This window comes from Betta splendens, chromosome 6 (genome assembly GCF_900634795.4).
Source record: "Betta splendens chromosome 6, fBetSpl5.4, whole genome shotgun sequence".
NCBI lineage: Eukaryota > Metazoa > Chordata > Actinopteri > Anabantiformes > Osphronemidae > Betta > Betta splendens.
The window spans coordinates 12,711,143-12,725,741 of NC_040886.2; the positions used below are offsets into that span (position 1 = coordinate 12,711,143).

The following is a 14,599-nucleotide window of genomic DNA, read 5'->3' on the forward strand; positions in this document are numbered from 1 at the left end:
ACAGCAAATACTTTACATTTGGTATGTGGGTAGAGAAGGAGCAAGGATGCTCCGTTAATGAGTTTTTATACGCATGGTGGATACTTTTACAACTTAAAGGCACACGTGGGGAATCGGAGCAGCTCGCTATGAAATCACTGGAACCAGTGTGACTGCAGTTAGAGGCACATGCAGCAGAGATCAAAGGTCTGCGGCAGCCTCCTTAGGCAAACCGCGTCCAGCAGGCGCCCTGTTTATACACCTGTAGCTGGACATACACTGAAAAAGCCCCGGCCGCGTATCTGTGGAGCGTTGAAGGAACCGAGACAAGGACGCGTCTCACGCTCGGCCCGTTCGCTGCCGAGCGGAGCGTGAGCTGCCCTGAGAAAAGGGCCAGAACGGGAATGGAAAAATCCACGGCATTTAGGTAAAGCCGTGTCATAAAAGCTGCACTAATGAGCTGGAGGTTTTAAGAGGAGGGGGGGGGAGGGGGAGGAAATGGCTTACATATGGATTTGAAAGAGCACAGACATCACAGGTATGTTGTGTGTTTAATGAAGCAGAGTGATCCTGGTGCACATGTCTCTCGGCTCCTGCTGCTCCCTTAATCCCGTCATGTCGCCCGCATACAATTACTATTAAACATACGAAGCTGTTGTGCAGAGGGCGGGTTACTCACGGGCTGAACGAGACGCAAAGAGCCCAGTGTTGGGAAGCGTCGCTGTGATTGCGCTGTGCGACAAAGTGATGGACTGAGTCCTTTTATCGGCGCTTGGATCGCATCTAACTTTGTACTAAAAGGTCCCACTTTTCTGAGATTAGAAGCACTAAAACAAATAATTTGAGATCTGCTTTATGTGTCTCTGTGGGTAAACTGCTGCAAACGTATGCTCTGACCAGGGGCTATGTGCCAATGCATAATAGATAAATGTAGACGATTATTGAGGAGTGCACCAAGCCTGATTGCTTTCTTTTCCTGAAGCCACATTAAATCATCTTCTAAGCCACATTAAACTCCATCCTCATTACACTGATAATAGGATTGTAGTTGTAATGAGTGATGGGTCATACCTGGAAGAAGAACCCCTGACATTAGAAGACTCATTCAGCTCCTTCATCTACTAATAAAATGTAGTGTAGGAAAGAAACAAACTATCTGAACTTTGCTAAAACTATCTAAAGCGCTGCTAAAATGACTTTGCTACCTCACTCAGTCATATCTGACAACACACTAAGAGCCTGTCTGCACCCACGGAGACATGCAATGCAAACATGCTTCACCGGCAGAACAGCTGAGAGACAAATGGGGTCTTTTCTGTCATTGTTTAACACTGAGGAATGTGTGTGTGTGCCTCCCTGAAACACGGCCTCTCGTACCTGACTCAGAGAGCTCAGTTCAAAGGTGACTTCCTGAAGGTGGATCCACAGGGCAAGAATGCTAAATGTCTCATTGCATGGACCATTAGAAAAACACAGCAACCAGTAATAATTCACCAAAACATATTAGTCGTACTGTTTGATTGAACTGATGTAAGTCAGTCATACGTCAAACCTATGGTTTCAAATATGACAGGGAAATATTTTTGTATGTAAAAACTTGTTAGTGTACAGCAAGAAACATCAGAAGTTTGCATTTGCTTGCATACTGATACTAATGAGAGCACATTATAGGGGAGCACCAAAAATAGCGATGGGTCCAATAAGAGCTCTCCGCTGCCTGCAGCTCTCTGAAATAACCAAGTTTTAATGTTCAAGAGTAATGCTTAATTATCCATACATGGCCATTTACAAGCATGTTGCCACAGGGCTCGAGCTTCGCAACAGTCCCCAGTCTAATAGCAGATAGCATTATTGCGTGTAGTCAGAATTATTCACTGCATTACCCACGATTCATAGCATGTATTAACACAAGCAATTTCATGCATATGGATACAGTGGGTCTTAGCAGGGGAGCTCCTGATTGCTCTGAAACTAATTTCACAATCATTAGTTTTGGTGGTGCTGTGAGTGACAGAGTGTATTTACCAGATATCAGGAAATTATAAGTTCCACCAGCTCCGTGGTTGCAGTTGTACAGATGAAGGTGTGCTCTATATGAAGCTCTGTGAGGTGTACTGTGTACGAAGCTACCAACCAAAGTCAAGACATTTTCTTTAAAATGAGAAACAAAGCAAGGAAAGTCAACCTCATTATCAACAATCTAAATTTCTTCAAATAAAATGTTTATTATATTAATATCCATTCATAAAATAGACATTTTTAAAAGAACCGTTCATGGAGAAATCATTGAGAATATGTAGCAAGAGCCTGAGGTGCAGGCCAAACAATAAGCCATTGTAGCCTGGAGGTGAAGTTAATGAATCATGGTAAAGTGCTGCATTCCTTCTATATGTAGGATAAAGAGATATTTTGCAAAAGCCTCTGAATCTACTTAATGCTGTTATGGGCCATTGTTCACAATAAACATGTAAATTATGTTTATGCAAGAGCACATACATCAGTGGCATTGGTTCACAAATAAATTACAATCACAGTGAGTCCTTAACATACAGAGCAAAACCTGCATGGAACTACATCATGATGCATATTTTATAATGCTAATAAAATGCCGTATGTTTCCTCTATAATAAGTGTATTTCAGAGTGCTTGACTTTACAGTGTTTCATTGACAATAGTGCTGTCCTCAAGTGTTCTGGTTCAAAAACTCAGTTGTATACTTTAGAAAAAAAATTCCTTTAAATTAAAAATCAGATCAGCTTTGATCTTCTTTTGCAATAACAACATGAAGCCACCAGGTGGCGTTAAGTGTTTTTACATTCTTGGGGTGATACAACTTAGCTATATTACTTTCTTTGACTTGCCACTAGAATGTGATGTACAATATTATAATAATAATATAATGAAGTCAACAAAAGTTACTACTTCTTAGAATATAATCCTTAATGTTAATGCTAACTTAAATAGAGCCTTCAGAGCAAATTATAACTTGTGACAGTATATGTTTCAATGCTGGAGAGACATTCTTTGGTCTAGATTCTCACAGGGTTTTTCCCAACATCCAGTGAATGACGCGTCTCCTGATCAAATTAAAAGGAGCACAGCACACGCCACAGAGATCCCCACGAGAGACAGCGTGGTACTTCCATGCGTCTGAAGGCGGAGGGAGAGGATGTCAGCGGGCTGCGGATCAGAAGAAGAGCGGGGTGGAGCGAGGTCGCTCCTTCTTCGACTCTGAAGGTGCCACTGTCTGGGTAGAGATTGATAGCTGCAAGCAGCAGATAACAGCTTTCAGCATGAAGGGAGATTAAAAAAGGCGACAGAGACTCCGGGGAGAACAAGACCCCACCCATCTGAGGCTGTGCTGAGCAGCCACGTCTCCTTCAAATACACTGCAATTAGCTGTTAGGGCAATTACAGGTTTGTGAAGGGCAAATGTGAGCTAGTCACATTTCTTTCTTTTTTTATGGTGCAATATACTTGAAAGCCGTTATCCATTATAGAGTGTTTATAGAATTATGAAAGGAGGATTAATCGTTGCCTTAAAATTAGGCTTTTTAAACATTTATAGAATTTATAACAAATCAGGCCCGGCAGTTTGACCATATGGACTCACAACAGACTATTTACTCTAATTGCTACTCAGTCGTTGTCTGAGTATTGTTGTGACAGCGGTCCAGCTGATCAGGCCCTTTCAGCACTCTGTTGGTTTCCCACGCAGCTCACGAGTGGTCCTCCAGAATGCCATTGTCATCCCTTAGATTGTCTGCAGTCATTACTTAATCAGTCAGCCCTCGTGCCTTTTGTCCAAAACCATCCCTCACTCTGTCCCGGAGACCTGTTCCTGTCTGCTGCAGCCCATCTGCCCCCCTATCTCACACATCTCTCAAGGCCCTGTCTCTCGCTCTTTCACGCAAAAGCTCTCCACACCAGCTGTCCAGCTCACGCCTCCCCCAGCGAGGGCTTTAGCCCTGAAGCAAAAGCATCACACTGCACATGGAACGACTGGTCACTGCTCTCCAACCTGTTTCATTTATCAATGGAGAAGACATTTTAAGCAGTGGAAAATCCCCCCCTAGAAAAAAGGTTCATATACGATCTGCTTGTGTGGGTTGTAGGTTGATAAAAATGATAATAGTTAGCCACAATAACAATACAAAGTATTAATATTATGAATAAGGGATGATTCAAGATCTAGCTAAATAGTCAAGTTAACAGATTTTACAGCCAAGACAGTTATAAAAACAAGAAGAAGGAAATGGGGAAACTTTGCCAAAGGCTTACTTATAAATAGGCAGCAGTCATTGATGGAGGATATAAATAGAAATAAGGAAAAGAGGCTGATCCAAGGTGGTATATTTATAGAACAAGCCCGCCGCTGTTGCTTGGGCTGCACTTATCAATGACACAATAAAGCCCCAAATGCCAGCGAATGCACATCACCTCCCTCATCCATTTGTGGAAAAATGCATCTGGGGTGAAATTAAATCACTTTTATGGGGGATCAAAGGGATTACGACCAAGGTTGTTCTATTTATAGACACAGTAAATACGAGGTTGGGTCACTTTTCAGTGTTGACATATCTCTGATTACAACGTTTCTTTTATTTTTTTGTCTTTTAACTTTAATGTATTTTGCTTAAATGCACACAACAGTGTTGAACTGGGATATGACATGTGTATTTATAAATACTGCATAATTTATTCAGTTGAAAATAATGAGATAAGATATTGTTCAATCAAACCACGTCAGTTTGTATTTGTACCTGACTATATATTATTTATCTGCTGATTTTATTTTCGACGCCAGTGTTTGGAGATGAATATTTAGGGTGATGCAGCTGCATTCGTAAACAGATCCTCTTGATACAGGTGGAGGACAGATCAGCTGATCGGGGAGCAGAGGAGGGGCTCCGACACGCAGCCGGTTGGCGGAGGAGCTGCTCGGCTCCGCTCCGCCACAGCCGGTGACTTCTGGCGAGCAAATTCACGACAGCAGCTGCTGCTGAGCCCCGGCTGCAACCAGCCGTTCGTCTGTCTGGGAGTTGAGCTAGTTAGCTAGGCTAACTAGCTAGGCTAACTAGCTAACATAGTTAGCTAGTTGTTGCTGTAATAATACCATTAGCTATTTTTACAAAACCAGCCAACTGTGCTGGGCTCTGGACGGGTTCCTCACACCAGAGCAGGGCAACTTTTTTTATAGTTGTTGTTTAAGATGTCTATATTACCATTCACTCCTCCAATCGTGAAGAGGCTTCTCGGCTGGAAGAAGGGAGAGCAAAACGGGCAGGAGGAGAAATGGTGCGAAAAGGCCGTCAAAAGTCTTGTGAAGAAGTTGAAAAAGACGGGACAACTGGACGAGCTGGAAAAGGCGATCACGACACAGAATGTCAACACGAAATGCATAACCATACCCAGGTAACGACACCCAGCGTGCTAACTAGCTTAGCCGGCTCCGAGTTAGCCAAGCTAACTAGCTAAAGTTAGCCCAGTAGCTGCCTAGTTGTGTTAAGCTAAGAGCACCTGCAACGCCAATGTCACTCGTTTTATTATTTGGACGTTTTATCTAGTTGCTTAATTAATTTTAAATTAAATGTTATGTTTGGACCCGTTAGCATTAACTTGGCCGCAATAGCGAAAACTGCTTTAGGGCTGATGGGTGCAGACGAAACCGCTATTCTGCTTAACATTTAGCGCAACAACACATGCGCGTCTGGTGCGAGTGAGCGGTACTTGGCAAAACGGCGTGCGTGTCCGTGTTATTGTCATTAATATGAGCTAACTAACATTACTTGGCTGCCAGCCGTCATTAGCTGGCGTTAGGTTATGTCGTACAGCCACGTTCGTTTTCTAATTAGCTGTATCAGATCAACGTTAGCAGACACGCAGGGTCGCCGACGTCCAAGCAGGTTAAAACGTCTACGCAGAGATTCACCCGCTGACCCGGCGGCTGTGAAACCAGTGTGACCGTGGTTCCACACGTGTGCTGCGGAGGAGACTGCGTCGGGCCAGACACCACTGACTCACACGGGATGTTTACACTGGGAATGTGTGTAGGGTGGGAAAGTTGGGAGAAGTGCTCCATTGGACATTCCCTAAATATCCTCCTAAGTCCAGTATAAATTGTCTGGTTCTGGGTGGGATGCATCAGTACAGTTGTGTTTTCAGTGGTCTAACTACGTCAACAACGGTCTATCGGCTGTTGTTCCCTGGACAACATAGGGATCTAGGCAATAGAGGCTAAATCCATCATAGGTTGTCCAGAGGACACAGCGTGTGTGGCATCCCACATTAAAACGTTGTCAGGCCTTCAGCTACAAGGAGAGCATGGGTCTGTGATTGTACTGTGGTCAGTGGTCCAGAGACCGTCTGGAATCAACCCGGGTCAAATAATGTAGTACTGTGAGCATTGTATGGAGACAAACTCAGCCAGGTTTCTCTTCTCTCTGTCACAACCTTCCTGTGTATGTGATGTTGGATTTGTGAAATGTTTGTCTAACAGGCAGACATGGTGTTTTGAACTGTTAAACTGTGAGCAGGCATTGCCTGTTAAGCCTTAAGGTGTAGTGTCTTGTTCACTGTAAACACATGGTTTAGGATTTAAGAATAACAGCTAATATTGAATGTGGCCCGGTCAGCTTATTATCCTACTGTAGCAATTCATGTCAGTGTAAATAAACCTTGGCTGTTGTTGGGGCTTAAATCTCCCTCAAAGTCAGATGTTCAAAACTTCTTTTCCAGATTTTATACTATTTTGAAATCAAATACATAAATGTAAATATTTGCTTTTGTCCATAGACAGAATTTATTAGAAATGTGTCTATTTAGGTTTAAAATTGTAATAAAATGAAATAAAATCTTTGCAACATTTAACGTTTTTACAAGTTTAAATGTAATGGTAAAAACAAGAGCTTTCTGTTTTTTGGTCCAGTGTGCATAGTTTAACTTTAAGGATTATACTTCATGTAACAGTTTATATGAATATGGGATGATTTTTATATCGTGTAAATGCAATAAAAAAAAAAACTCATTGTAAATTTCTATTAAATACTGTAACAAAATCTTGCAAATATAGTTTACTCAGGAACCTTCAAAGCTTCACACCCAGAATATTTTCTAATTGACTTTATTTTGTTCAGGTCTTTAGATGGGCGACTCCAGGTTTCCCACAGAAAAGGTCTTCCCCATGTGATCTACTGCCGTTTGTGGCGCTGGCCAGACCTGCAGTCCCACCATGAACTGAGAGCTGTCGACCACTGTGAATTTGCCTTCCACACCAAGAAGGATGAAGTGTGTGTCAATCCTTACCACTACCAGAGGGTAGAAACACCAAGTAAGTTTAGTTAATTGCTAGATGATTCAAACTTCTAATTTAAAAATAACTATTTTCACCTTAATTCGTGTTTAACAAATGTACCTTTGTCTTTAGTTCTGCCCCCGGTCCTAGTACCCCGACATACAGATATTCCCACAGAGTTCCCACCACTGGATGACTACAGACCATCCATTCCTGAGAACACCAACTTCCCTGCTGGCATTGAGCCACAGAGTAACTATATTCCTGGTAAGAATAAAATGTTGGCATCTAAAGAGCAATTAAATGCAGCAGCAGTATGTTAAAAGAAATGTCAAAAATCTCAGCTCAACAGTAAGTAGTCTGTAGAAGCTGAACATGTTAAAATCAAACATTTAAGAACCATCAGATTCATACAAGTAAAATTATGAGCCATGCTTCAAAACAATTCTGATGTTCTGCATAAACACAGATATACTCTACCCAGGTTACTTTATGCATGTACATTTGTTTCCAGAAAACAGTAACATGCTTTCTCTGAAAGGCACAGATAGATTATTTGGAAAGGACTGCACAAGCATACTAGTGTGTCTAAATACAGCTTTGACTATGGGGGAAACAGTAAGTGTAAAATTCAGTGAAACGCAAACCTCTAGGCTTCACTTTCAGCTTCTATGAAATGGGTCAAACCTAAAGGATGGAAGTGAGAGTTGTGTCATATGTTGCAGAAACTCCACCACCAGGGTATCTGAGTGAGGATGGCGAGACAAATGATCACCAGCTCAACCACAGCATGGATACAGGTGAGTCACATCAACATACACAGATTCACTCACAGTCCTAATTACACATCATTGAGATTATGACCAAGTCCACCATTACCTCTGTATTTCAGGTTCCCCCAGCCTCTCACCCAATCCTGTGTCACCCGCAAACAGTAATCTTGGTAAGAAAAACCAAAGGGATTTGCTTGAGTGTTCATTATGTGACATCACTTCGTTATGAGTTCAGCCCAAGACCAAGTCCAAATAAAATTGCCTTTGATTATGCTGTTCACAGTAAAATAAAAATGTTTTTAATCGTTTTCTGTTGTTGAACAAAAGAAGAATAAATGGGTGCGTGTTAGACATCGTTAAAGTAGCCTTTCCCCTCAGCTTTATTGAAACGAGTCACAATGATATTTATGGACTATCCTACTTGCAGTTTAATGTGCTGCAACCAAGCATGAACAGCTAATTAGTGTCCTGGTCTGCAAGCTGACATTGCCACTGTACCTCTGTGAGTGAGAGCTGGTGTATTCCACAAGCAGGACAAGACATGTTCATTTATGTTAGATAAAAGCGAGCATTTGGATCAGTGGGATCTGTAGTTTGTGTATATGTGTCTGTGGCTTTTTTTAGAAGGCTGTTTTTAATCTGTCATTCCTGGCTAAGACCACATGTATTGTGAGAATAAGATGAATGTAACAGTGATGTGCACTTAGACACTTGTACGCTTGACCACAAAAAGCCTTCAGAATGAATTACTCTGATCTTTTTCTGGAGCTAGTCTCTCTGTAAATGTCATTTCATCTCATCCTCCACTCTCCTCCTACAGACTTACAACCTGTGACGTACTGCGAGTCGGCCTTTTGGTGCTCTATATCCTACTACGAGCTGAATCAACGTGTAGGGGAGACTTTCCATGCATCGCAGCCTTCGCTCACAGTAGATGGATTTACAGACCCCTCCAACTCTGAGCGCTTTTGCCTGGGCTTGCTGTCAAACGTGAACCGCAACTCAGCAGTAGAGCTCACACGCAGACACATAGGTACTTATTAACTTTCACAAGAACCACATCAGCTCTGATATAATTTGCCTTTTTATGGTTGTTTTTCATTGAGCAACAACATTTTCATTTTTCAGGACGGGGTGTGAGGTTGTACTACATTGGGGGAGAGGTGTTTGCTGAGTGTCTTAGTGATAGTGCCATCTTTGTCCAGAGTCCTAACTGCAACCAACGTTATGGTTGGCATCCTGCCACTGTCTGCAAAATCCCTCCAGGTTAGCACAAGAAGATATGATGCACGCATCACGTATCCCGTCTGTGTGGTAATCCTACCTCTTATGCTTCTCAGGCTGCAACCTAAAGATCTTCAACAATCAGGAGTTTGCTGCCCTACTTGCCCAATCAGTCAACCAGGGCTTTGAGGCGGTCTATCAACTCACCAGGATGTGTACCATTCGCATGAGTTTTGTGAAAGGTTGGGGAGCTGAATACAGGTGATTATTTTTCTTTTAAATAAATATAATAAATGGTGGACTCAGGTTGTTTGTAAATATACAATACGCTGCTGTTAACCTTACCATTGTAATATGATTGTAATCCAGAAAAGCAATTTTCAGGATAATTGGCTACATTTCAGTTCTAAATGCTTTATTATTTAGTATATATCATTTATTGCTATTAAGTGCTTGAGATGTCACCAGCAGCCTTCTTTTGCCACTTCATCCTTTCCTCTAATACAATATTACTTAGATGAACTCACGTGGATGTTGAGGGAGAGTGTAAGAGAGTCTCATGTGCTCTCTGATCCTGTGTGTGTTTGTGTAAACTGCTGCTCAGAGCTATTACTAGAATGAATGCTTCATGTAGGACAGTAGTCCTGGAGATTTTTTTTTTAATTTTAAAATTTCAGGAGATGTTAATGTCTATCAACTTAGGCAACTCAAATCATTTTGGGGGGTGAAAAAGGGATGAAGGAGCGTTGCAGGCAGACAGTAGCAGACTTGTGAAGGAAAAAGAGGGTAATGGGGGAGGGCGCAGCTGTGAGTTGGCAAGAGAGGCTTGAATAACAGTAGAAGAATGCAGCAGGCATGTACTGATGAGGGGGACATCGAGTGGGAGGTGAACAAATTTCAGACACCCTTTGCAAGGGGGATTCCCACTGCATGAAGGGTTTGTCATATCTGACACAAACATTCTCTGCTATAAATCTGAATGACACCAGAGCTAGTGGAGTTGCCTTTACTGTTATTGCTGTATCTTTGCTAACAGCAATGACTGTGTTGCCCATGTCATGTCTTTTTTTTTTTACCCTGCAGACGTCAGACAGTAACCAGCACCCCCTGCTGGATAGAGCTGCATCTCAATGGCCCTTTGCAGTGGCTGGACAAGGTCCTTACACAGATGGGCTCTCCCAGCATCCACTGCTCCAGTGTGTCTTAGGAGCAGCAACCTTCCTTCCTTACATGCACTTAGGAAACACATAGGAAAACTCAAGTGTCTCTTAATAATACATAGGAAACTGATGTTGTTCAACAAATCAAGTCAGTCTCTGTGTCTCCATCAGTTCAAATGTACAGCATTTTGCTTAGTACCATTTAGTCTCTTCATTACATCGGTATTTTAGGACTTATGAATTATTTTGTGCCTCTAGGTACATAAAGTGAGTTTCAAAAGGAAACACACATTCATTAATTTTGTAGAGGGGATATCCTTGTTCTCCAAGTTGTTCTTCAAGTTATGGTAACGTTTCAGCTTGGTCATCCACATGTTTCAAACTACTTTTGATTCTGTGAATTAGCTGTGATTATGAATATGTTGGCATCACTGGTGTGGTGTGGCAGTGTCCCTTTTACTGTTTATTATCACTAAATTGGAGACAGATTTGTCTACTGAACCATGAATTAACGTCGAAAACATACTTCTGAGTATGCATGGAATAGAATATATACATAAATATAGTTTTAAGTACAAATTAGTCTTTCAATATTGAATTCTCTGCATCAGTGAAACTAATTATGTAGTCATTTAATGGATATTTTATCTATTTTGAACAAGAAAATAGATGTTAGTATGAGTACTATTATTTCTTGAAAAGAATCCTTGTATGAAAACTATTTTGCTCAGTGAAAGAGACATTTTATAAGTTATTTTTGCATACTGTCCTGCATGGAAATATATTTTTATTATTGCCTCAGTATGACTGTACATAAATATTTATAGCTTGTGATTTATTGTAGTCATGCATTGCTTTCAAAACTGGGTTCTCTGTAGCACAGGCCATGGTTTGGGTTCATCTGTCAAGTGCAATGCAAGCACTTGATGCTGGTATTGTCATATTGCAAGCTGTCAGCCAACTGTACAATATGCCGTGCAATATGGATAAATTATGGACTTCCAGATGAATGTGTTTGAACAGAGGTTTACTGGCAAACTGCTTGTCTAAAAATACTGTATATTACATGTACATTGCTAAAAAATAAGGCATGCGTAATATGCTTGCTGTTATTGGTCAGAGTCTGGGGCCCCATATTAATCCAGCACTTATAAGCCTGAGTGGCCATGTATTGTATTTAAAGTAAATACATGATGCCATGCTAAAATACAGTGCATCGGTATTTCTGCATCAGATCTGTATTAGTACTTGAGTTTGTTGATGTTCTTAGTTGGTGATTTTCTGTTCCAAGTCTTGCGTACATGTCACGTACATGTCTTATTGTGTAGCCTGATATTTATTCTGAAATTGACCATTGTTTTATCTGAAAATGTAATAAATTGCAACTGAATAGTTTTAGGTACTTTTCTTGTTTTAACACAAACTGATTAGAAAAACAGGAACGTGTTTATGAATTCAACAAATGAGCGGAGCTGCACATGCAGTACAAAAACATTGCTTTCACAAATGAGATACACTCATGACCCAAGGAATTACAATCACAAGCCTTTGTTCATTTTAAAGGATGCATTACACTGAACAATTCCTCTTGAGGGTAAGGCACATTATGTCACTAGAAAACGTGACAACTGTACCTAAAATGACACAACATGAAGCCCACATAACTTCCTCTTTTTCTACCAGCTCATTGTGCTGAGTTTCACTCCAGCCTTAAAGCATAATGAGGGACCTAAGGGACAGGACAGGGTCAGGGCCACTCACCTGCTCTCTTGTGAATGCTTCTCACTATACATACGCATTCAATTCATTTCATTTTAAAGAATAAATGCTTAAACGTGATCGTGCCTACAGTAACACCTGTAAGTATCTTCACTTGCCAAGTGCAAGAAGCATGTCAATGGACAGTAGATCTTGAGGTACCCAAGAAAGGAGGAGGTTCAGGAGAAAGAAGACAGAGTCACAGTTGTTAGCTTTCCTCCCCTGATGATAGCCCATCTATTTCATCATCATCACCACCAATGGCTGTCCAAAAGGCTTTTGCTACCTGAAAAACAGATTTATACTGCACATTAGAATTTGGTAATGTTCATTTTCACAATCTACTTGAACCAAGATTTCAACATATACAATATGCTGTTGCTCTAATAATGTGATTATAAGGTAACTTTGCTACAGTTCTAGTTTTGCAAGCGTGGGTGTATACAGTTACTTACTTTCTCTGCATGAAGCTTTCTCTGCTCATGGGGTAATGAAGAAGCTTTGTCTACAGGTTTAAAATCAAGAGAAAAATATGTAGAAATATCCATGTATACACACCAGTTTTTACAAAAAGTCATTTTGCATTAGCATTTACCTTTCATCTCCTTTAATTTAGTAAAGAGCCGTTCAAAGTTATCTGCGTCTGCATCTCCAGCTGTCAGATTAGCAAGTTCCTGAATGTCCAAGTTAGTCATGGCATCTGACAAACAACAAATGACATTTAATGCTGGTATGGTCGCCCCAATCTATACCTGACACATTTTATTCATGTTTAGATGTTTTTATGTAGTTTTTTAATTGAGACTTTAGGGTAGGTTTGTGGTGGACACACTTGTGTAAATGAAAAGCAGTATCGCATTAAATAACACTGTGGGATCACTGACAGCTTTTGGAATGCTGTCAAACTCACATTACAACAGGAGCTGCTTACTTACCAACTATGGCTTCATCCCGTGTAGTCGAGTTGGTACTACCTTCTGTCTGACTGTTCTCCTCATTATTAAGTGTGCCCTCTTCTGGCAAACTGGAAGACTGACAATAGAATGGATGTAGATTAGCCTACCTCTTTGACTTAGGCCACATAGGCAACGTAAATAAATTGAATCAAAATTGTTGCACTGACTGGTGGGTCCGGGCGACTGCGTGGATTGTTGTGCCTTGAGGCCACCAAACTACTCATCAGATCAAAGCCCTGGTTGTGCCCTGTCAGATATTTCAACCATAACATTTCACACTTAAACATAAACTAAACTGTTGGAGAACAACTACAAGTAATTGTATTGTTTGTGTTCTCTCACCATCCTTCATCTCCACACTGGACCACACATTGGCATTGAGAGCCTGGACAATTCTCTTAACTCCTGTAGATTCTGGAAAGTCATCTAATAAAAGGTAACAATGACAATGGAAACGAGCATGCAACCATTAGCAAAAGACAAAAAGCAAAAACATAAAAGTGAGTAGTGTAACTGTAATTTCTACTGTTTGTAAAACCCACCATCCTCATCTGGCAGCTCTTGTGGATTGAGCTCCACTAGTTCAAAGGCATGAGCCAAACACCATTGATGTGCTTCATGTCTGGTGACCCCTAGAACACAAATTCATTTTTGTCATACAGTCTAAAAACAGTCCTCAACAAACAGGTAACAAAGTTAGCAAAACTAACCATTTTCACAGACTCTGTCACACACCAGAATAAGAACCTCTGGGGCAAGATCTTCTACCACGGAGATCCATGGCTGTAACTTTTCCAGGCCATCTTGCTGCAAACACAATGCATGATTATGGCTACACAGCAATCACAAAACTGGTGGGAAATTCACAACGTGCAGAGTCACGCACCACTGTACTGTCAAAATAAGCGATGAAAGCCTGTGTGGCCTGGGCAATTTCTGATGACATTCGGTAAGTGTCTGGTACAGCACAGAGACAGACGTCTGCTGTATAATACTTATTGTTGATGGTCCAGGGATACCAGACCACTGCTTCTTCTCGCTTAGTTGGTTCGGGCAAAGTCTTTGAGTTGAGGATCTCTGAAGCAAAATTACATAGAATATTACCAGATGTAAAATTGGCAGGTGCTCCTTCAAAACCATTAACTCAGACTCAGACTCAGACTAAGACTAAGACTCAGCTAGTTTGACAGCTTCGGATAGATGATGTATTTATCTGTATTAGAACCGCGTATGCTAATTTTCGTTCTTTTAGCCAGAAGATTGCTAAACTTACGTTTAATCAGCTCTTCCTCTTTAAACTTGCTATCAGAACTAGTTATTAGCACGCAGGGAAGAGTCACCGCCGTGTGTTCTTCTGTAGTTGACATCTTTATTGTTATAAAGCTACTACAGCTGCTAATGCTAGCTAAACGTATCGTTAGCCAACCTCAATACCCTATCAACTCTGTGACGATC

At 41.1% G+C, this 14,599-nt stretch overlaps 2 protein-coding genes across 2 annotated transcripts; one reads left to right on the forward strand and one right to left on the reverse strand.

The window, feature by feature from the left end:
• Nucleotides 1-4,838: 4,838 nt before the first annotated feature.
• On the forward strand, nt 4,839-11,822 carry smad3b (SMAD family member 3b). The gene is made up of 9 exons (XM_029153956.2): nt 4,839-5,394; nt 7,116-7,309; nt 7,406-7,540; nt 7,999-8,073; nt 8,166-8,216; nt 8,867-9,079; nt 9,175-9,312; nt 9,387-9,531; nt 10,354-11,822. The coding sequence occupies exons 1-9, from the start codon at nt 5,192-5,194 to the stop codon at nt 10,475-10,477; spliced, it is 1,278 nt and encodes a 425-aa protein (XP_029009789.1). The 5' UTR covers nt 4,839-5,191; the 3' UTR covers nt 10,478-11,822.
• Nucleotides 11,823-11,962: 140 nt separating this feature from the next.
• Nucleotides 11,963-14,552, reverse strand: aagab (alpha and gamma adaptin binding protein). Its single transcript, XM_029153957.3, has 10 exons — nt 14,418-14,552; nt 14,031-14,221; nt 13,855-13,951; nt 13,687-13,776; nt 13,487-13,570; nt 13,312-13,391; nt 13,124-13,220; nt 12,784-12,888; nt 12,644-12,693; nt 11,963-12,474 (listed from the first exon to the last, which is right to left on the reverse strand). Exons 1-10 carry the CDS (start codon nt 14,509-14,511, stop codon nt 12,397-12,399), a joined length of 966 nt encoding a protein of 321 aa, XP_029009790.1. The 5' UTR covers nt 14,512-14,552; the 3' UTR covers nt 11,963-12,396.
• Nucleotides 14,553-14,599: the final 47 nt, after the last annotated feature.

Bases quoted from the DNA above. Each gene is read 5' to 3' on its own strand.
- smad3b (XM_029153956.2), top strand. From the start codon at position 5,192: ATGTCTATATTACCATTCACTCCTCCAATCGTGAAGAGGCTTCTCGGC. The intron at 5,395-7,115 runs GTAACGACACCC...TATTTTGTTCAG, and splicing joins AAATGCATAACCATACCCAG to GTCTTTAGATGGGCGACTCC. The intron at 9,313-9,386 runs GTTAGCACAAGA...TATGCTTCTCAG, and splicing joins TGTCTGCAAAATCCCTCCAG to GCTGCAACCTAAAGATCTTC.
- aagab (XM_029153957.3), bottom strand. From the start codon at position 14,511: ATGTCAACTACAGAAGAACACACGGCGGTGACTCTTCCCTGCGTGCTA. The intron at 13,221-13,311 runs GTCAGTGCAACA...TTCTATTGTCAG, and splicing joins GCAGTCGCCCGGACCCACCA to TCTTCCAGTTTGCCAGAAGA. The intron at 12,694-12,783 runs GTAAATGCTAAT...TTAAACCTGTAG, and splicing joins TAAATTAAAGGAGATGAAAG to ACAAAGCTTCTTCATTACCC.